This window comes from Pipra filicauda, unplaced genomic scaffold (assembly GCF_003945595.2).
Source record: "Pipra filicauda isolate LSUMZ 115617 unplaced genomic scaffold, ASM394559v2 scaffold204_size1372650_pilon, whole genome shotgun sequence".
In the NCBI taxonomy this organism is placed as follows: domain Eukaryota; kingdom Metazoa; phylum Chordata; class Aves; order Passeriformes; family Pipridae; genus Pipra; species Pipra filicauda.
The window spans coordinates 564,292-588,187 of NW_024104315.1; the positions used below are offsets into that span (position 1 = coordinate 564,292).

Consider the following 23,896-nt stretch of genomic DNA (forward strand, 5'->3'; position numbering starts at 1 on the left):
ATATATGGTCTGCTGTTCCCTTCCTAAAGGTGCTGTTATGCCAACAATAAATCTGCAAAGAGACTGCAGGCAGAGAGTGGGATGGGATGTATTCAATATTCATCACTCTGTGACCCAAAGGGGGATTAGGACACTTCACATCAGGAAATTCCTCTCTCCAATTTAGCAGTTTTGAAATGATGGGCCAAAATACAACCCTGGAGGTTGCAGTTGCACCTTCAATTGATTTTAAGGCAATAAGCCCAAAGGACTGTGTAAAAACACTGCCTCATTTCCAGAATGCAGGTCAGACTGGCTGGCTGGGCTTTGCATATTTATGTTGTCTGTAGCTAATTTTAAGGGCCTGGTGGCATTTACCGGCATTTTCCTTTTTCCTTATCTTTAACCCTAGAAAACTCATTTGCTTCCTTGATGGGGTCAGGACCCTCAGCAGTGCAAAGGACTGTTGCAAAGACCACCTCTCTGTGCAGGTATTTATTTGAAGCCAACAGGAACCAGGTCAAAGAGGTGTCATTTCCCTCTAGGAATGGGAGGGGCACAGAAAATTTGGATAAGCTGTCCAGGAGGAAGACAAACTGCAGAAATAATCAGGTGACTCCTCCTCTTCCTGAGCAGTAAAAAGCCTTGGAGATTTGGAAGAAGGAAGAAGGGAAGCTCAGATATTCACAGTGAAGGTGATGTAAATTGGGATTTTACACATCCTGATGAGTAGGGAGCTGCCAACAGACCTGTTTGTTACCCCAGTACCTGGAAAAATCAGTGCCTGTGTATCTCCTTATCTAAGCTCTGCAAAACCTTTATTTCTCCTGCATTCCTAACCTGGGTGATAGAAAAGGGTGGAAAAATGGCTTTTGCAATGTATTTATGATCATATTATTCCCTGCATTCCAGCATTGAACAGAATCCATAAACCCTCATTGACAGAGGAGAGAATGGAGGGACCAGAGAGGCAGAGATGAGGTGATGTTAGTGCAGCCTGGTGGAGAACCAGCCCTGGAACCCACACCCAAATAACAGTCTGAGGGGCATCTGAGGGATGCTTAAGACAGCAATAAAATATTAAAACTTAAAATAAAATCTTCCCCTCAGTATGATATCGTTGGCAACCCACCTTGCACAACAGCAGGAGCCAGGAGCAGCCATAGGAGGAAAACTCAAGACAGTTTTGGTGTGAAGAGACAATTATTTGATTTTATTCAGCACTTTGGACAGGTCTGTTCATCCCAACTTCTCAAAATCCTGCCTAGATCTTTAATCCAGAGAGTGAGTGCTCTTTCTTAACATATTCCTATCAAACAATGTTTAAATTTCAGCAACAGCATCAGGAGCTGGTTTTCATATATACCCAAAGCAAGTACACAGGATTTAAAATAATGATCTCTGAGTTTATCTTGATCAGCCTTCTTGCCTCTGGTGTTGTGCTTAGATCAGATTATCTCATTTAAATAGCAATGGGTTATGGAAATAAAAAAAGTCTAATCTGTTCCCTCACTGTGTCACTGTGAATGTTTTACTCTATTTTATTTTGTCCCCTAAGGCACTTGAAAGAAAACCCCAAAGACCCTTGTTGAGTCACATAAAAAAGCTCTGCTGGAAAATAAGGGTTGAAGGGAATGTTATTTTTTCCATGTAAAGAGAATATAGAGGGTAGTTTGATTTCTGAGTGATTGAATTACCATTTTGGGGGGTAATAATACCCAGCTCTGCCTGTACAGGATGTTTAATCCTTAGATTTAAAATTAATTTATAGGTCAAAACCGTTTTCATTCTACATGTCTGGTAGAATTAAGGCAGGAACAAGGAAGAAATGACTGACCAATGTCATTTAACAACCTGAATTACCTTTCAAAGCCCAGCCCACAGAGCTGCTCTGCTCAGCATCGAGACTAGTTCCTAATTTTCCCACTCAGTTCTGTTACTCCTAAATTGATGTGAACCATCCATGTAATAAATCAAAGAAGTTTTGCCCATAACTGCAGTTTGACTGTTACCATCAAACATATTTCAGGATGTCATGTAGTGAAAACCAGCAGAGCTCCATTGAAATCAATGGAGTTAATTTATACCCAGGTATAAATTAACTTATCTCACTGAAGTCACTGGGAGAGTTTGTTCTTCCTTTAATTGGCAGCAAGATCAGGACAAAAGGGCCGTTGTGATCTGCCCCTGGTGCCTGGGAATATGGAATATTTAATTTTTTATCTAATTTTAAGCCTTCAAAAAACCTGAACATGTGGCTGTAAAAGTGAGCTCCCAGGATCTTTTAACTCAGCTGGTCCAGGACACTGGGCTGGTTAAAAGATGATCCTTTAGCAAGAATGAGGAAGATGACAAAAAGTTTGAAAAATTAAAGCTTTGTGGGAAAAAAAAGCTGAAGGAACAGTCTATATTCAGAGCTACAAAACATGGGTATAAAAATATCTTGTCTATCACTGGGTTGTGCTGCTCCTCCAGTGGTTCATATTCCAGGATCACCATGGATTTCACAACCTAAATATATCAAGAAATTATAGAGGAATTCTTGCACCCTAAAAGATTGGTAAATTGGGAAATAAAGGGAATATTAGGGCACTAAACAGGTGTTTGTTGTGTTTAGTTCAGCAAATCTGGGCTTCGACGAGCCACTGCTTGCTTGAAATATTTTATATATTACAATAATTTAATATGAAGTCCTTACCATGTTGGTTGTTTGTTATCAGAAAGTCTGATCCTGAGATTTACATTTTTTATCCTGAGATTTACATTCCACATTGAGACAAAATGGCATCGAGTTTAATTTAAATTGTGTTTTAATATACTACTGAAACTTGCACTCTGCTCTGCTTCTTCATTTCAAACAGCTGCTGACTCATGCACTACATAATTAATTTAGGTATCATTTGAGGTCACTTTAATACAATTTCCTCGTAAGTACATGAGTAATATCCTGGCTATTTAGAGTTCAACACATTAATTGTAGACAAAAGTCAGTTGTCATGGTTTCTATCACAGCCAAGTGTGAGGGGTCAGTTCATCCCCAAATTCATTATAACCTCAAAGAGTTCAGTTCCCATTCTGTGCCTGTTTTCAGATGGCTCTGTAATGAGTCACATGAGTTAATCCCATTTAGATGATTTTATGAAGCAGGATTGTCAAGTTATATGCTTTAATTGTCAAGTTATATGTTTTAATTAGAAGAAAGGTTCAAAAAAAAGGAATGAACTCAGAATACCAAACCCTCAGTGTGAGCAATGCCCAGGCAGGCAGAAAAGAACATTTTACCTCACAATATGTTACCAACTGTTGATATTTTAATTAAGCACAAGGGATATTCAAGGAGAAGAAGGCAGGAGCACAATCCTGCTTCCTCCAGCCACCCTTTGTCCTCTGAATCCAACCTGAGCACTGCCGGGATGCCCAGCACTTGGATCAGGGGCAGGGTGGGTTGATGAGGGTCTATCATCAAAGTAACAGGAGGCAAAGAAAGAACCTTTACATTTACTTTGGGCATTCAGCAAGATTTTCTTTCATTTTTGGGTATTTATATTCTGATTGTCCTTATCCAATGCTCCCAAACTGGGTTGGTTTTCCATCCAGCTCCATTTGCTGGCCTGGGGGTTGGTGATGCTGTGGCCAAGAAAGGTCTCTCATGGATGTTGTTACCCAAGTAACAGTTGTATTTTAGACTATTTTTTAAAGCTTTTACCCGGATTTCACCTTTCTTATGATCTTGAAACGTGTTTTCCTGGTTCAAAGGCAGAACCACGAGTTGCTTAAAATTAAAGCATGTCCTAATAAAAGCTCCTTAGTCACCTGTTCATACAAATAAGTCCTGTTAGTTTTGGTAATTGCTTCTCCTTTCTTGAAGAATTATGACACTGATATAGATTTATCAATCACAAACACTAATAGTGGAACATTTTACCTGTGCTGCAGCTCATGAATGGCAGCAGACTTATTAGTTTCCATAGCAACACCATCTCCACTTTCCAAGGTCAAAAATTCCTCCCATCCAATCAGTGGAAGAAAGTAAAGTGTGTCTTCCTGTGACTACCTTGATATTCTGCAAAAACAGGAAGAGATATTGGGTAATTAAAGCACAGATTCCAAACAAATACCCCAATTTCCCCTGTGTAAAATCATGTTCTACTGCACCATTTGAAGACTCAGACCCTAAAAATGCAATAAGTAGTCTAGATAGGGTCATCTGAGCATAAAAATAATTCCAGAATGACACAAAGCTGGTGATGAGGTGAGTGAAAATCAGGAAATGTTGGAGTTTCATCCACCCCTTCCATGTGGGACAGAGATTCCTTACGCAGGAGGGAGTTTCTCCAAGCAGGAAAACAAAATTTTAATGTGGTTCCTCTGCCAGACATTGCTGGAGTAGAAAAAAAAGGTGTTTGCAAAAAATGGGCTTTTCTCAGCTCCTAAATGTTTGTCACACTTTGTGATGTTTCTTGTCCCATCTCAGGGCTGGAGCACCTCTGCTCTGGAGACAGGCCGGGAGAGTTCTGGGTGAGAGGAGAAGGCTCCAGGGAGACCTTAGAGCCCCTTCCAGTGCCTCGAGGGGCTCCAGGAGAGCTGGAGAGGGACTTTGGATGAGGGCCTGGATGGACAGGACAAGGGGAATGGCCTTAAGCTGAAGGATGGTAGATTTAGATGGGATATTAGGAAGGAATCCTTCCCTGTGAGGGTGGGGAGGCCCTGGCACAGGTTGCCCAGAGAAGCTGTGGCTGCCCCATCCCTGGGAGTGTCCAAGGCCAGGTTGGACGGGGCTTGGAGCAACCTGGGCTGGTGGAAGGTGTCCCTGCCCATGGCAGGGGGTGGAATGAATGGGCTTTAAGATCCCTTCCAATCCTGTGATTCCATAATTCCATAGTGATCTGCCTTCTGATCCCAGCAATGATCCTTTGGTGAATTTATTGTGACCTGAGCAGACACTGATGCCAAATGTGATCTCACCTGGGAGCAGAAGGCAACACAAGTCATTTGTTTGCCATGGAAAAACCACGCCTTTTCTGGGCTAAGCTTTCCTATTCAGCAATGAAACATTCCCCCATAAGGATTTACGTAACAATTTCATTTAATTTTCCTTTGACATTTCAGTCAACATATGATGAATTAAGCCAGGAAAAAGGATCTGTTTGGCCTGTACTCCCAAAGGGCAAACGACTAATTTACTGTTGGGAATCAGTTCATAAAGCAGCTGCAACCAGAAATCACTTCATCAAATGAGTTTACAAAATTGTGAAATCATTCCAAACCTTTTAAGTGCTGAAAATTTTCCACTGAGAAATTACATTTATGATCGGCTTTTACAGGTCCATATTCTCTTCTCACTTGTCTCATTTTTCATACCAGTGTGAAAAGATATCATATAGGATTATCCTGAAACTTATTGCTGATACGAGTGAGGGAGACATTTTTTAGAAAATTAAGGAATTCAACTCTTTTGAAAGTCATCCCACTTCTATAAGGGATCTAATTCTGTTCATATTTTTTGTAAACTTCACTTAAAAATTTCAGGAGGTCTCAGAGGAAACACTTTTAAACCTGGGGCACCACTGTAAGTGGCCATTTCAGGGGGAGGAGCTTGACAAGCTTCTAAGTTTTGAAAAAGGGATTGAAAAAACAGTTTCTTTCAGCCTTTTGTGATGTCCTACTTCACACACATCTGGGCTCTTCATCATTTGTAAGTGTTTGAAAAGAAAAATATTTAAAAAGTGCTAAATTATGGTTCTTGCAAAATAGAAAGAGAGAACACAGAGCTGGATGGTACCTCTAGACATCAACCCTGCCCCAAGCAGCAGGAACTGCACTTAAAATACCCTCAATAAATATTTACTGTCTTTTTAATACTTTTTTTGGTGTCTTTCTTTAATACTTGCATTCAGTTCAGGTTCCACTCTAACCCCTTCTTTAAACCACCTGTCAATACTGAAGGTGGGCATTGATTATTTCTACTTAAGTGTAAAACCTTGTGCTTTTCCTTATTGAATCCCATCATATTTATTTCACAGCCTTTCTCTTGCTTGTCAATATTTGTCCTGAAGCTGCAGTGCACATCTCTGATATTTAAGACAACAAAAACCACTTTACCTTTTTTCCCCTTGTCCTTCCTAAACAGAACATGTCCCTTCAGAGCAAAATGCAAGAATTCTAATTATCTACTTAGACGCCACGTTAATTTATCTTATATTAATCACTTTTCTGACTTTCCCTGTGTCACAATTTCACTTTTTTTTTTTTCTACCAATAGGTCGGCAGGAGTGAAAAGATTCCCCAAACCACCGGGACCTGTGTGTCCTGCAGCACCGCGGGGTGAGGAGGCTCAAATTGCCCATTTACTGACAAACCCTTTGTTTGCTGTTAGCAGATAACAACCAGAATTTGTCTGCAATTTATCCTCTACTGCTGTGGTTGCTGCAGAGAATTTTGCACATTCCCACGTGTTTCCTTGGCCTTCCTATTTCAATTTGCCTCCTGTGCTTGGTGTTTTTCTGTGGTTATTTTTCTTGCCATTTCCCTGTGCTGCCCAAGTTGGTGCCATCCAACTCCTTTCCCTCAAGATCTCTAAAACTAACCCTGTTTCTGCTTAAGCCACATTTGTTGTATGAATTATTTTGTGCAGGTCACCTGAAATCCTTTTTAAGACTTGCCAAAGAAAATTATGGCTCAAAGGAAATGATTTACACCCTCCAGGCTTACTCATGTACTTCCTGAGGGGAATATTCTCAACAACAAAAAATAACCAATAAAAGCCAATTAACTGACCATATCCAGTATTTTCCAAGACATTTGTACTCTCTCACAGGGACAGATCCTTCTGAAAACCTCCCTGTTTTCTGTTCTCCTCCTGCTGAGTTATAGATGAGTCTTTTGAAACCAGAAAGAAGCTTCTGCCAATATTTAGAATATATAACTCAAATTCTTTGTATTCATGCAAGGTATTGATCAATCCTCAGAACTGTAATTCTCCTGCTTCTAGGACTGCAAATTATGGGGCATTACTGTAAATATATATATATATATACACACACACGTATTTTCTTCCAGTAACCCAACTGTTTTACTCCTTTCCCTCTGACAAACACAAGGACCTAACTGGCAAGCAGGCACTTAATAATTTTTACAATGTCTTTCCAACAGCAGCTTCCATGGGATTATTTACTGTCAAACTAAATCAAGAATAAATGAAAAAACTGAAATATTTATAGCATAAGAAAAATCTGGTTCAGACCAGAAATCCCAGCCAGGCATTAAATCAAGAAATGTAACAAGATTCTGCCATCATACCCTTTGTTTTCTGGACGTGCTGCTATCACTTATTTTAATTGTTATGCCACAGTTTGAGCAGAGAGATGGATGGAAAACAAAATATGTTAAATATGATCATGGGAGAAACATTACATTTTCCCCTAAAAATACTGATTGCATGTCTATTTGTCCCCAGGATGTAATTTATACAAATATATTTGTTACAGGGGTAGTCAACATCACTTTTTGTTATTTTCCCATTAGAGAAAACAAGTCCATAGGAAAGAACTCAATCCTCAGATACTTTATACCTGTTGTTTTTCCTTCTTATCTGTGGGGGAAGGAAAGATTTCTGTTCCTAAGTCATCCAGATGTGACGTGTGGGACATCCAGGGGGGTGTAAGGGATGAATTGATGGAAGGCAGGTGGATGAAACCCAGCACAGAGGGGTTGTGCAGCATCTGCCTCTCATTGCAAACACTCTGGGTCACATGATTGGAAAGAAAGCACACGAAAGTATTCCTTTCATCAAAACATTTCTTCCTGGATAGTTGGAATATCGAAAAATTCCGCCTAAACATGGGATTTGAGTATTGACTTAGTGACGTTGCACTCAGCACAGAGAGGGAAAGGCTTTCTTGTGTGGCTGAAGCTAGAAGTTGTGTTGCTGTTTCCTCAACACTGGAATTTAGGAGACATGTTATGGATTCATTTATTCATTAAAATGATCTGACATCTCTTTAGTGCATTAACAGAAGTGCCAATACTTCATTCTTCACTGAGCTGAGGCTCGACCTGCTGCTGAGGCTTTGGCTTTCAAGACTTCTACTCTCTCCAATTGCTTATTTTTTGAGCAACAAAACACTTGCAAGATCGAGTCTGCGACAAAGAACAAAATGCTCTTGTGGTGTCACCTGAGTTTTTGTGAAAATAGGCCCCATTTCACATTTCTGCCACAGTTGTGTTGGTTTTGTGAAAGCAGGAGAGCGTCGGTTCAGGTGCTGATCTGACATCGTGCTGGGGTAAAACTTGTCAGGCACTGGAATGATGAGATTTTGATCTTGGCCAAATTCAAGGAAATGGACATTTTTACCCATGGCAAAATGCAGCTGTGTTTGCAGAAATAGCAGCTTTCTGACCTGGTGAAAGGAACAATGTTTAACCAAAGGGATTTGGGGCTGAATCCCACAGGGATGCTGCTGGTGGAGCTTCACTCCAGGGCTGGTATATCGGTGTAGCCACCTATAGAAAAAGTTCTGTTGAATGTATGTAGAAGGAAAGGAATAAAAATGTGAAGAGAAGAGGCTAAAATCCAGGGATTGCATGCACAGCCTTTTTTTCTGCAGCCTCAGCTTTCCCTCCCACCAGCTTCCACACATCTATATTATCTTTTGAATTTGGCCTTACATACTTTTGTATTCTTCATCTGCCAGGAAATAAGCCAAGTCTGTCCCAACCAGGCTTGAATTCTTGGCACACCATTGCCCCTGATCTCTATATTGTCTCCTGAGCACCTGATTTGAAGGCATCTAATGTGAATTTTCTCATGAATGCCAATGATATACAGCTACATTTTTCTTTTCAAACTTTTTATCCCTGAGGCACTTTCTCCACTCAAACCATTTTCCAGATATCCATAACAGACTGAATAGCAAACACTTGCAACTACCAGAGCAGAAGCAGAAGAGACCAGTTTTTCAGGCTGCAGCAAGATTTACTTATGCTGCTGCAGTACTTAGTGCTTATTTAGAATTATTGAACCATATTTCGAGGGAGAAAAGTACCCGGTGTTATTTAACAAAGGTTTCCGATACCGATCGCTCCTATTTTTTCCTCCTGCACAAAAGGACTTGGATTTTCATTTGGTTTTCACTCCTGACTGCTATTGCTTACTTTTCCTAGGGAAACAGAAAATAGTGTGGCTCATTTGCAATTCAAATTCAGCACACGAAGCCTTCGGGGAGGGTTTAAATCTTGTGTTTTCAAAGCGTTTTCCTAAATCCAAACAAACAGCTCGTTGTGTTTCAGGTGACATTGAGACTCTTTCGTGGTGGGACACTACAGAGGCTTTTATTTCTTAAACTGCCCAAATTAGGGATTCACCAGCCCTGAATGGCCCTGGTACAGGTTGCCCAGGGAAGCTGTGGCTGCCCCATCCCTGGAAGTGTCCAAGGCCAGGTTGGATGGGGCTTGGAAAATCTGGGCTAGTGGAAGGTGTCCCCACCCATGGAACTGGATGATCTTTAAGATCCCTTCGAGAACTCCCACCTTCTCCTGACAGCCAAGTACAAGACACAACGGGATTCAAACATCCTAAAAATAATGTTGATTTATTTTTTTACACGGTTTCACTTTCACAGCAACAATTAGAGAGTTTAAAATAAAAAACTGAGAGAGAAACCCTCCTCTGTCATCAAGGCACTGCAGGACATGCCCATGTGCCTTGGCATCCCATTGGCACTGCTGCTCAATGCTCAGGGAAGGAATCAGTGAGGGAACCTTTTCATCAGAACGTCAGGAACACGTGAAGTGGTTTAATGGAGAAGCACAAACTTAGGGGATGGAGACACATTAACTATATATATATATGTATATGTACATCTTATAATTTATATATATTATACATAAATATTTCTATATTTATATAATTTATAAAATTTTGCTTCACCTACTCACATTGCTCATGTACCAGCATTGCTGGTGTTGTTTCCTGTAACTTAGGGGACGGAGACATATTAAATTTATCTCTATCTCTATCTCTATTTTTATAATTTATATATATTATATATTTATATAATATGTAAAAATGTTTCTATATTTATATAATTTATAAAATTTTCGTCCACATACTCACATTGCTCACCAGCATTGCTGGTGGTGTTTCCTGTAACTTGGGGGATGGAGACATATTATATATAATATGTGTGTATATATGTATACATATACATATATGAATTTATAGATATATGTGTGTCTGTAAGTATATACGTATGTGAGTCTCTGCACATACATAGAGTACAAAGGTATAATTTGATTCAATAACCTCAATTTTTGGTTGTTTTTTTTGTGGATTTGTTTTTGGTTGGTTGGTTGGTTGGGTTTTCTGATTGTTTTTTTCTGGGTTTGTTGTTTGATTTTTTTGTTTTGTTTTGTTGTTTTTTTTAATGTGAAATTCTGGTGCTATTTTGGCTCCCTGCAGTGACACCTATCATAAATAAATACAGAAATATCTCATTGTGGTGTAGTGGGAAAAGACTTGCCCAGAATTTGGTTTCGTTTGAAGAGTGGTAAAGTCTTTTTTATTCATTATAAACCCTGGCTGGTCTATTGGTCTCTCCCTCTGGGCCATGTGGAACAAGGATATCGGTGTGGGGAATGTTTGGGTGCCCTTGCACAGCCAATATATTGGGTCTCAGGGGATATTTGCACATCTGCAACTGTGCCAAGGCTTGGTTTCAGTCCAGACCCACCAGCAAATCCTTTTGGGGGGATAAAATATTCAACCAATTCAGGTTGGCACTGCCCAGAATGGTACCTGGCATGCAAGTAAACTCTTATCTCATTACCAGAGCTGTGGGCCTGAATCAATTATAAATAAATCCCAATAATTACATTCCTCTCTATAACAGCTTTTCCATGGCTTCTGTCTCCACTTATATATAAACATGTTTTGAGTCAAGTCAATCAAAGACAACATATAGGTACAAAGCCAATATGTCAGTTGGAGGTAATTTCTATTCTGCAGTCTCTGCCACATACAGAATTATATTTTGGAGCATCATTTATCTGTAAGAATGTCCAAATTCAGGCTAATATAAAATATTTGTCACTTAATTAGGTGAGGCACTTCACTGCATGTGTCCCTTAAGTATTCAATGGAGTCTGTTTTTTGGTAGTCACCCCGTTTTACTCTGTATGAGTAAAAGAGAAACTGTCCCAGTTTAAGTAGTTTAGAAATATGGCATGAGCATTACTGTTCATTACTGATATTCCTGGGGGCAGCATCCACTCGCAGTGATTAAGTTCCTCATCTTTTAGATCCTGAAATGTGGTATCAAGGAACACAAGGTCTCCCACTCTTCTACAGCTGTGCTTCAGTTCCAGCTCCGTGTGGCTCAGTGCTGTGTTCTCTGTGCCTGGCACAAATTATGCCTCTGATTTTTGGAAAATGTGTTTTCTACAATAAATTTGTAGCTGGGATAAGCACAGGTGCCTCTTACAGCAGATTTCTACCTTGCAAGTCTTTTCCTAAGCTAAACAGAAGCGAGGCAGTAGTAGAGTGGGACAAAATAGAGCAATAATTCATCTTATGTTGTTTGATAGATAGAAAAATGTCAGCCAAAAAGCTTCCTGGGGCAAAATGGATAACCCTTAAGGAAGATTTGCAGCAGTGATAGCAGCATTTAGCATTAAGTGCCATGTTTGCAGCAACTGAGGGAAGGCAAATCTGATTCAAGCCTTGGAGTGTCTGTAGGAGATATGGAAAGTGGCTCCCCAAAAGCTGATGTGCTCTTGAGCTGCCATCTCGTTGTGTCTGCAGATACACAGATCCTGGGGCGTGCTGGAAGAATTAACCTTGTATTCCATTTTCCATTTCACTTCCCTTTTTGTGCAGTTTAAGTCTCTGTTGTATCAAGTGCAACAGGAAAAGTGGAATTTATGACATTTGTCGCTAAACTTGAGAATACATTTAGTCCTCGGCTCAGCTGTGTAACCCAGGCACAGCCTAAATCCAGGTGGTCTCAACATCCAGGTGTTCCCCAGCCTTTCCCAGAGAGTTGTCACTGGGAGCTTGGACTGACCCACACATTCTCCAGTCCCTTCTGGACTGGAGCTCCCTCAGGATGGCAGCAGGGTCTAATCCTTCCTTGGTTCCAACACAATGTTTTGGTCATTTAAGCCTTTTTCCTTCTCACAGGACAGAGCTGACAGACCTCTTGCTCTTTTAGTTTGCTGCCCTTCCATGCCTCTGTACCAGCTCTGGGATTGTCACCTGCCCCCAGGAAAATTAGGAACAATCCCACTTACTAAACATTTTTGTAACGTTGTAAAGATAAAGCAGAATTCTCTATCAGAGCTGCCTGAAGCCCAAATTCTCACGTAGAACCTGTTAATCAAAATGCTTAAAGATATGACATTTGCTGCAATGGGATGGCAACTTTCACCCATAGACTGGCTTAATATAAAGGCTTGAGTTATGGCTACAGCATTCCTGAGTCATTCCTGGTATAGGAATTTCCAGCTCTCTGTCAATAAACCACAGGGCTGCAAGAGCCAAGCAGAAGAGCTCTGTACATTCTTTAGCTAAAATAGTGCTGCTCTCATTTAATCCCTAATATGTGGGAATGGACATTCCATCACCTCTGTGACGTTTGTCCTCCCTAAATTTCAGTGGGATGAAAACTTCAGCCAAATCTTCAGAGATTTCTGTGAAATGCAGAGCACACCATTTTCCACGTGAATTAGAACTTGTAAGTTTTCCTCGTGAAGATGATTCCCAACAAGAGGATCCTCTGCTGATCACTCAACACAGTGGCAGTGATTACTGAGCAAACCTGGAGACAGAAAAGGGCTGATAAAAAGGCTTCAAAGGTTTGGCTGGAGTGTAAGTGTGAATCAATTCAATACATTATCAAATACGTTTTCTCAAGAGATCTGAAAGTGTTAAACTTACCAAACCTGAAAATATAATCTGTAAACAAATTATCACCTTCCTTTTAACGTGCTCACAAACACCAAAGCTGCGTGTCTTGATGGTACCCAAATATTGGGAGTGAAGAGCAGACATTATTCCTCACAGATGAAAAGTTTAATATCTACTTCATATCTATGAGTAAAAGCTCAAGAACTCTAGAACACCTCCTTCCAAACATTATCAGTGTAATAATGATTAAAAAAAATTATTCTATTTCCACTGAAGTTAGTGCCAAAATTCCCATTTCTTCAGTAAAATAGGATCAAAATTAGAATGTCATCAAAAGATAGTGTGCAGGTTTCTTCAAGGATATGGGTGTTCATAAAGGAACTGCTGATAAACCTTTACAATGGTATCTTGAAGACTTCATCTCTCTCAAGATCTCATGCAGCAGTTGTTTCAATATGAGCCTCATATCACAGGAATGCTTTAATTTGGGCCACCCTCAAGTCTGCTATTCAGTGTTTTCACTTTAATCTTCTGCTTGCTCTGCATTTAATATCCCAGATCTTTTTATTAAACCCATATTAAAGGTATTGTGATCTCTTTATGGTCCTCTACTTTCAAATAAAACAATATCCTCAGTGACAAAGCCCTCACTCCTGAGTTTCTTGCACATCTGTTCCTCCAGCTGGTGGGAATCAGAGCATGGAGGGTTGGGGCTATCTCAGGTCACCTCCCTTGGCACCTTCAGTTCCAGTCAGGGTCAAACTGCTGTGCTTCTTAAAAGCCTAATAATGAGCCTCTGTCCTTCTCAGTGAGACACACCAACTGATGTTTTACCTGGCACCCAAAAATTCTTTACCTGCCACCCAAAAATGCTTTACCTGGCACCCAGTGATTGAACTACTGGCCAAGGAGATTCCTTGGAATGTCTCACAGATCTCATTAGGTCACTCTGCAGCAGGAATTTTGCATTTACTGAGAGGCTTTTTATTGGTCTTGGCTTGTTGATAAATTATTTATTTACCAGCATGGAATCTCATCTGTGAATAATTGCACTAAACATCTGAGATCATGTAATCCTAGAATGGTTTGGGCTGAGGGAAGAATTTCTTCGCAGAAAAGGTGATTAGATATTGGAATGAGCTGTCCAAGGGAGGTGGTGGAGTCCCCATCCCCGAGGGTGTTTAAGGAAAGAATGGAGGTGGGACTCCATGCCATGATGGGGATCAGGCACAGGTTGGATGTGATGATCTTGGAGGTCTTTTCCAACCTAAATGATTCTGTGATTCTCTGACCTCAAAGACCATCTCAACTCCAACACCTCGTTGGTGGAATCCAGTCACGAAGAGCTGGAGAAATGCTCCTTTCACCCGGAGAGTTCAAGCCTTGGAGAAACACCCTCAGAAAGGGACTGGGCTGTCCACCTGCCACTCCTGCCTCAGAAATTCATGGACCAGAGTTCATATTTGCAAACAAACAACAACAAAAAAAAGTGAAACAGAAGATAATTTTTGTACAAGAACCTGGAAATCTGCCAAATTATTAACAACTGGACTTCAGCCTGGCAGGAAATATTAACAGCACCATGAAAGGAAATCATTAACTGTAGATTTCCCCAGAGAGCTGCCAAGAAATATTTCGATTTTTTAACAGCCATACATTGCTGTGCAGCAATAAATAAAGGGGACAGGACCACTTGTGGGGTGACCTGGGTGGACATGGCTTGAAACCATCTGGCAGTGAGCTTAGGATGAACACTAACAAAAGCAGGACTGGGATGCCAGGGTGACTTTAGGATGAGCTGAACCACACATGACCATTAGTTTTGCCCAAGATGAAGCCTCTAATCATTTGATTTGCATATGTGCACGCCCGGGTGTCAGGAGGGAAAGTTAATTTCCAGGCTTATTGTTTAACAAGTAAATGATTCAGTGTGAAATGATGATCATTCCCTTCCTCCTCGGTGATGCTGTTGCTGTTTATTGCCATCATTTAGAATCTCTTCGATAATGAGGAAAAGAAGAAAATAATCAGTTGCTTTCTGGATGAAATTGGACTTAATTCAGCATAATCCATGTATTTTAAGATAGGGGATATAGCCAAGTGGAATAATCAGTGCAGCAAACAGATTGCTTTAGTGTCTAGACAGGTTTCAAGATGATCTGGAGATGGGAACAGGCATACAAATGATTTACCTCCTCTGCTCCAGCTAAATATCTGGATGCTGGTGGAATACAGAAGGAAAAAAAGAGGAAGAAGTCCTTTAAACAAAAGCCAAGGAGAAAAGAGCTGGACTTTCTGAAGGTTCCACCCCAGCAAACCCCTTTGCTGCAGGTTTTTGAGCAGAGGTTTCCTCTGAGCACATGGAAAAGGGTGATGCCACCTGAGGGTTGGATCTGCACACCAGCCAAGCCAGGGAGGAGGAAAGGCAAGGATCTGGAATTTGGGAGATCCTTCCCCGCCCAGGAGAGTCTGAACAGGCTGAACAGAAGGTCCACAGTTCCCAGTTAAAGCTCTGAAGATAAATGATTTATCAGGGTTTAATAAATATAAATAACCTTTTCTGTTTTTAACAGCTTCAACAACGTTAAAGACTGTCCTAATTTTTAGAGGATGATGGTGTTTCAAGTCATAGAATAACTTAGATTTCTTTTTTTTAATATCTAAATTGGTCATTTGAAAAAAAAAACTTGATTGTGAGCTGTGTATAGGAATATATATGGAGAAGCACATATTAAGGTGATTTAAATATAAGCATAACTTTATTTCTTTTATTACAGAGAGTTATTTGGCACATTTAAAACCATCTCTTTTCCTTTTCCTATAATTAAATGTGTTTTATTTTTCCTAAAACTTCCCTAGACACTTGAGTTGCTTCACAGTCAGTTCACATAACATATCAATTGTATCAAGTTGCTTAAAAATAAAGATGTAATTTTAGGCCTGAAATGAATTGATTTGTAATTGTTTATTTGGTGTTTATTAATTAATTTCTTCTGCAGTTCCTGCTGTTTCCTAGGGTTTGTTTATGAGCTGTTTGCTCCTTCAGAAGTCAGACCTTTACCAAGGGGTAAAAGAGGGATAAACATTAACACTTTTCATTACATTAATTATTGCTAGAATCCTGCTTTGCTCCTGGCAGATGATTTGTTAGATATTGATTTTATTTCTTGATAATTATCTTGAACTTCAAACAAGTCCCACATGCAGGTATTGATGCCTTTGCATCTGCTGGATATGCAGCAGACAATGTATATATAGACTCACAATAGGTTAGAAAAGCAAAATGGTAGCTTGAATAATAATCAGTATTTATGGATATTTTCTCTTCCTGGGTTCAGGAAGAGATCTGAACTTGAACTCACTATTCTGGAGGTGTTCTGGGGTTTTGGCAAGTAAACAGGGTTGGCTTCTCCAGTGGTGTGAGATGGAAAATTTTGAGCTTCATGGAGAAATGCTGATTTACACCAGTGAGGAACCAGGACCAAAGATATTTGGAAGAAAAAGCCTTTAAAATTATCTATGTTATGATAAGAATCACAATTTTACTCAGGAGCCAGATAACATTTAGGATGCACTTATTTATGTATGCACTCATTTAAAATATATCAATTCTAAACTTCTAAAATGGGAAGGGCCATGAAAGGCCAGGACTGGATATAAATATTTAGCACGAGATTTTTACTGGCATTGCAATTTTTTTTTTTCCCAGATGCAGAACTTCCTTTTCATTTCTACTTTGTTTTCTCACCCATTAGACTGAACATTGAAAGCTAATAGGACTTTAACCTGTTTTTTTGTACCATCGACGCTCTGAGAAGCCTCTTTCACACCCTTCTATTCAGTACTTTCATTTAGACTCTCTTTATGCACCAAAATAGGTTGTTGGAATCACAGAGAACAACGGAGAGGAAATTACACAAAGGCAAATGATGTGTGATAATACAGAGAAGAAACGGGAGTGGATTAACACTCCCTGTCTCACTCAAGGCCGTTTTGAGGAGCACTTTACTTGGCAAAGCACTTCTGCAAATGATTCTGCTGATTAAATACCCCAAAATATGACTGGGTGCACATTCCTCACCACAACCCAGCCCTGAGCACCCAGCTCAGCTGCTCTGCACCACAATTAATAAGAGAAATGGAAAATCCTGAGGTTTTTGCTGTTGCTGTTGTGCCAATTAAAAATTCACCTGCCTGTTTAGCTGTTACTCATTCCCTTTCCACCCCCCGATGTGTATTTTCTATTCCAAGTATTTCTGTGTATTGTCCAACACTTGCTGCATTCTTAGTCCACCCGTGGCTGTGTTCCTTTTTGTGGTGGTAGAATAAGTGAAATGGTCTTTGGTTTCATCCCTGCATTCAATTGTTTGTTGTAAACCCTTATGACTGTTGGTTTAACAGATTTTAAAAATATCAAAATCTGTCTTTTCATAGTAAAAGGGATATTTCCTTATCCCCTTATCATTTCTTTATCCCTTATCAAAAGCCACTTTTGCCTCTTGGAGTCACTATTAAAGCAGGGGATTTCCCCACCCCTCTCAGAAAGGTTGTCCTTTGTTTTAAGCCAAACCAACTACATTTGGAACATGGAAAAATGCTCTGTCACAATAAATCCCTGAGTACATTTGTTAATAAGGAACCACAGTTACATTTTCCACATCAATGAAAGCAAAACAAGTCAACGACCCAAATTTTCCCTGCATTTTGTAAAGGTGTCTGAGATAAACTGCCTTCAAAACTAGAGGCTGGCTATTTACCACTGCTAACATTTCCAGCCAGAGGACACCCAGAGCAACATAAGGACTTGCTCAAGGAAAACACTGAATTTAAAGGTTTTTTAGCCTGTAAGTTCAGGGTCAGTCTAATGGCAAGTTTGTGGAATGGTTGGTCCATAGCAGAAGCAGTTACTAACTAATATATTCTCAGTTGCTATCTTTGCTGCAGCTGTAGGATCACTCTCATATTAAGGTGTTTGGCTGAGTTGGGACTGCATATTAAAAGTAAAAAGAACATTTCCCTTGAAACAGTATTTTGATTGGTGAACCTGAACAGCCAAAACCCCGTGGTTATAAACCTCCTTTGGGCAGTGTTTCCATGGGACAAGGATCCAAAACTTTCAAAAAATCAAATTTCCATTTGAGATCTTTCTATATATCCTTTTCTGAAGGCTCAGGAGACTTTCCTGGTTATGCCACATTTAAGGGAAGCTCAGACCAGCTCAGCTTTGATACCAACATCAGTCACAGCCCAGCTTTGGAGGGGGTTGTGTCTTTGCCAACCCCAATCTGATGCTTTCCCAGGACTATCCAACCCATCCCAACGACTGCAGGATGAATATTGTCTGAGCACCCTTTCCAGTCTCACATACCTTCAGATCTGCTCTATCCACAAGTTTCTACACATTTCCCTGGAACTGCATTGGCAAAACCTCAAAATGGAGTTTGGTCTCTGATGGGCTTAAAAGTGCTTCTTGTTTTGAGGGCGAGACACCGAGGAGGATCTCAGAGTGAGGTGTCTGCAGTTCTGCAGGCTCAGCACACCTTCACTGCAGTGATGTTCTCAATAATGCAGATTGTTTCCTGGGATACTGCAGCTCTTCCCAGGCTTCTTGTCATTCCCATGGCTGATTGAGCTCATAAATTGCCCATGGGCACTAATAACTTGTGCTGATGTCACTCTTTGTGTCACTCTGAGCCTTGGCTCACCCTCCCTCCCAGTCCAGGGGATGTTACAGGTTCAGCGAGAGTTTAGAGATTGAATAGGGGTGATAACAATGAGATGGCCCTGCATTTCAGTCTTGGAAACATCCATTTACTGCTGGTGATCTAAATAATGGGCTATTTCTTCTCTTTCTTGACATATAAAACAATGTTGCTGCTATATAATCACACAAATCAAATTTTTCACCAGTTCTAGGCTAAGAGCAACAGCCAGATTGATTATATTCCTTTCTTGGTGTGCTCCTCTTACAAAAGTCTGTCATCCTTTAGGAGAAATAGCAAGTTCTAGGTCTGAAGGGACCCACTACCTTTAGCTTTTATTTCTTTAACCAACAAATCAGTCCTCATCAGTGTGCAAGTTCATCAACACCTATTTCAATTTCTGTGCAGCAAATATATCAGCCACAACTGCATTATGGGGAGGGCAAATCACACAGTAATTAATGGAGCTAATAAGCAGCACACAAGGTCTGACTCAGGCTTAAAACAGAAAGAGAAACACATCCCTGTGATTTCAGTAAGATTTAGATCAGCTCTCTAAAAAGTTGGCTCTTCACTGAGCTTATGATGCAGCCACATGTTGCAGCAAACAGGTTTTTACTCTCTGTGTATCTACAGGTCAGTGCACTCATATTTCAAGCAGGACCTACTGAGGAAAAGCTTCTTTTATGTTTGTGTGTCTGGCTTAAAAAAAAAAAAAACAACAAAAAATCCATAAAATCCCCAACAATCACATTTGCTGCAAAGTTTTGCTCCTTTGCTTTGAAATTACACTGGGAAAAATGATTTTGTGTGCAGGCCAAGGGATATTGCGAAGAGAAAAGCTGTATTAGAAAAGCACATCTTAGTCATAAGCACAACACACTGCAGTGTGTTTCCTGGGCATGGTGGGAATCATTCTTTGTGAGAGGTTTTCCAGCTCTCTTGATCCAAATCACCAGCTGATGGTCTCTGAGCAACCCTCAGGCTGCTGCTCAGCTGGACTGGGAAATGAAGGATTAAAGCTTCCTTCCCTTCCCTCTCTTTCTCCCATCCAGCACAAAGTTCCTACCAGAAAATAAAACACCAAATATGCAGCTACCCCAGAACACCTCTACACTCACACCCTGTCCCGTGTGATTCAGGGGTGAAAAACTCCCTTTCAGAAGCTTTAGAGCCTCATCATTTCCTTGGATTACTGTTCAGAGCCTCTGATATTATCCACTGTCACATCCGTGTGGCCAACCTGGGAAGCTACAGGCAACAGACTGAATGAAATAAAAGTTGTCCCTTCAAGACAATTTCAGGCAGTTTGTTTGTGTTTCCTTTGGTCTCATTAGGCTGCCACTGCAAGATAAATGGTTTGGGTTAAGGGTAATTTAGTTTATGGCACAATAGGTATGAAAGGTTATTCCCTCTTCTGCCCTCCTCACATAAAATCCACCTTAAAGAAAGGCAAGTCTTTATGTCTCAATAAACAGAAGCCACACAGATATTGTGTAACAAATTACATATTGGATAACCATCTATAAAATTTTAGTGGCTTATGAAGTTTGCATTGATTTGAATTTTACCCAAAGCGTTACAGTTCCTCCGAAACACTGAAATAAAAGGAAAACAGAAATATCCATTACAATGGTTTTTAACAGTTTAGCCACCAGAGATACCTCTGAAAATACAAATTACTGGCAACAGCCTGGAGATCACATTGCCCCTTCCCTGTTTGGGACACAGAAAAACCTGCAGATCAGCCCCAGAGAGGAGCTCAGCTGCACCTGACACTAGACAAAGTTTTCCAAGCCCTGTCCAACCTGGCCTTGGACACTCCCAGGGATGGGGCAGCCACAGCTTCTCTGGGCAACCTGTGCCAGGGCCTCCCCACCCTCACAGGGAACAATTTCTTCCCCATATCCAATCTAAACTTACTCTCCTTCAACTTAAGGCCATTCCCCTTGTGCTATCACTGCATGCCCTTGTGAAAAGTCCCTCTCCATCCTTCTTGTAGACCTGAAAGAAAGGCTTCATCCAGAGAAAGGCCATTGATTGGATTCCTAGTAATGTTTGTCTCTGACTGAATATATATATATCTATCTTGAAAGTAGAAGGATTTTATAAATATAATGTAGAAGGGCTGCAAACATAGTTATTCTTTACAGAAGTGTGCAATAAAAATGACTGATCCTTAGAGCAAGGAGGTGAGGCACCAACTGGTATTAATTAGTATTATTCTAACTAGAAATGTGCAAGGCCAGGTTGGACAGAGCTTGGAGCAACGTGGGATAATGGGAGATGTCCCTGCCCACGGCAGAGGGTGAGACTGGATGAGCTTTAAGGTCCCTTCCCACCCAAACCATCCCAGGATTGGATGATTTTGGGGCGATAGTAGCTGTGCATTTGAGCAGCATTATTTACCCCCCTGTTGGCAGGTGAGTCTGAGGCACCAGCATTTCACACTCAGTATTCCATGATTTACTTCACGCAGCACAAAACAACCCATCAACAGCAACCACCTTCCCTGCCACCACATTTGTCGTGTTTGAGCCTGGCTGCTGGACCAGCCCTGCCCAGGGTCGGTCACCAGGCCACAGCCTGTGCAATTATCCACTTCAATAATCAGTGTCTGCTCCTGATGAATTATAGCTCCATCCTTCAGGATAAATGAGCTGGTGGTAAAGGTGTGACAGGTAACAATGCCTTTGTAATGGTGGATACAGCTATCAGGTTTCATGCAAAAAATGGACCAGTAAAACATGTGGAAAAACATAAGCAGAAATAAAGCTAAAAATCTTTTTAAGGACATGGTTGTTGACCTGGCATGAGAGACTGAAAATTAACCTCATTCTGCATAAATGCAGGAGGATTTCAGGCAGAACAATGTGGCCATACTCAGGTCAGCTCTCAGATCACTTGTAGTCTGCCACAGAAATATTTTGGGCCATTTGAGGTGATTGTTTTTCCTGTGATGGTGTGACTTTTGGCTACTCCCTCAGCTGCTTTATCCAACACTGATAACACTGCTCAGGCTGGCAGTGGACAGCCAACAAAAGGTCTCGGAGATGGCTTCAGGATGGTTTCTGATAATGCACCTGCCCTAATCAGGCCCCAGAGGTTTGGGCTCAACTCTTGCTTTCCTCTGAACCCCTTTTATAACTCTGTCCTTACACTCCATTCCACACTCGGTTAAAATACAGGATAAAACCAGGTAGTTAAGAAAGGAATCCCATGTGCTGCTGAGGAGAGGGTTGGGTCTAGGAAGCAAATTTAGCCTCTTTTTATAGTACAAAGAGGCTGGATATTTACAGTCCCCACAGAGGAGCTTTTACCCACCTCAGAGGAGTGAGGTGGGTAGGAGGGCACAGCCTTGAGGAGACTCCTCTTCCCCCCTCACCCCTTAATGTGGGTCATTTTCTAGGACATCCCCATGTACAGGCAAAAAAATCTAGAGATAAGATTATTCACAAGGTTTTATTAAAACTGTGCTTTTTCTGATGCATTTTCTTCATAAATTTTCTATTTTCCACCCCCTGATTTGGAATTGTGAGGTCCCATAAGGAACGTTACTAAAAGAGATCTCATCTGGTTTTACTTTGGTGTCACTTATACTTAGAATCACAGAATCATTATGGCTGGAAAAGCTCTCTAAGATTGAGTCCAACCTTTAACTCAGCACTGCCAAGGTCACCACTAACCCATGTCCCCAAGTGCCACATCTACACAGCTTTTAAATCCTTCCAGGGATGGGGACTCCCCCATGGCCCTGGGGAGCCTTTTCCAAATTACACTTCCATTTCCTTGCTCCTTTTCACTCATTCAAGTGTCACAGACATTCCCCAGGTATTCCTGGTATCCATCAATGTTTCATGGCTGATTTTGGCCTGTTTGCCAACAGAAGGCGTGCAACGTTTTGTGACAGAACTTTCTGCAAGGCAGTGGGGGAAATCCTCAGAGTGATTCCTTTGTGAATCAGCTTTACTGTGTCTGAAAAAGAGTAGGGATAGATGGGATTTTGGGAAGAAATTTTCTCTGTGAGGGTGGGGAGGCCCTGGTACAGGTTGCCCAGAGAAGCTGTGGCTGCCCCATCCCTGGAAGTGTCCAAGGCCAGGTTGGAGCAACCTGGGCTAGTGGAAGGTGTCCCTGCCCATGGCAGGGCATGGAACAAAACAGTCTTTAAGGTCTCTCCCAAGCCAAACCAGTCTGTGATTCTATGATTTTATGATCTCAAAAAAAAAAAAGAAAAAAATCCAACTTGGTTTTTATTCTCTTAAAATCCTTCTTTTACCTCTGTGGGTTCAGGTGAGAGATTTGTATGACTTAGTCATACACTCCACTGAGCTTAACAGGCCCCCTGGTTAGGCAGGGCCTGGGCTTTATTTTTGGGTATTGCTGCTGGTTCTCTGGCTGCTCGACCCACCCCCTCAGCATTGTCATACAAAGTGGTTTCCTGCTAATTCCTTTCAGGGCTTAGGTGGATTTTGAATCAATCTTGCTGAGAAAGTCAGCCAGACAAAGAGGCAAAATCGTGACAGGGTTAGTCATTTCTGTTTTGCCTGAGTCAGTGAGCAAGGTGCTTTTTGTCTGTTCTTGCACTTCAAACATAACTTTTATTCTCCTAATTTTTGACAGAAGTTCAGTTTTGGGTGTCTCACACCTATGTCTTCCAAATCAATCCCCTGAATCTCTTTCCCAAAGTTTAATATCATCCATTATTCAACACCTTCTATAAGACCAACTTTAAAACTAGTAATCTCTCAGTAAAGCTGTGCAATTAATGCTGAAATACATCTAGTACAGAATAATACCAACCAGCACTCGCCATAGCCTTCCCCAGAGCATCCCAAAATACCAACAGCTTTCCCTGAAGTCTTGGTTATCAAGATTTCTATAAGATATAGTGGTAGATCCTCGCTCACCTTAGGGGAATTTTGCATTAAAATGCAAACCCACTTTCCCTGCAAATTTAACTCCACGTCAGCTGAGAGAGCACCCATTTCATGCCAGATGTGAATGATCTGAATGCACCTCCAGTCTGCTTCTTGTGCTGAGCTTTGCCCACTTTGCTTTATCATTTTAATCCCTCTTTAATTGGCCATTTGAGTTACTCTGCAGGCTCTGCTCCCTGTGGTGCCCACCCTGAGCTGGCAGGAGGGTGATGGGGAGCCCCCACCCTGGTGACCCCAGCACCAACCACAGCCCCACCTCCTCCCCCCTGTGGAAGGGGAGTTTAACACACTGGAGTTTTCCTTCCTCTTGAGGCATTTTTTGGGCTGCCTTTGAACAAAGCTTTTATTTTGGATGCCTTTACAGTCTCTGTAGC

General features: G+C 41.0%; 1 protein-coding gene across 3 annotated transcripts in view; it reads right to left on the reverse strand.

Annotated features, from left to right (window-relative positions):
* Positions 1 to 23,896, reverse strand: part of CNTN6 (contactin 6) — a 131,838-nt gene that overhangs the window by 99,749 nt on the left and 8,193 nt on the right. For 2 of the 3 annotated variants that reach the window (XM_027743885.2, XM_027743884.2), the window contains exon 2: positions 3,905 to 4,042. In XM_027743885.2, the coding sequence (XP_027599686.1) occupies positions 3,905 to 3,959 (55 nt within the window). In that variant the 5' untranslated portion in view covers positions 3,960 to 4,042. Of the gene's footprint in view, positions 1 to 3,904; positions 4,043 to 12,600; positions 12,654 to 23,896 lie in introns of those variants that run through there. The other variant, XM_039380821.1, reaches the window with a different exon arrangement.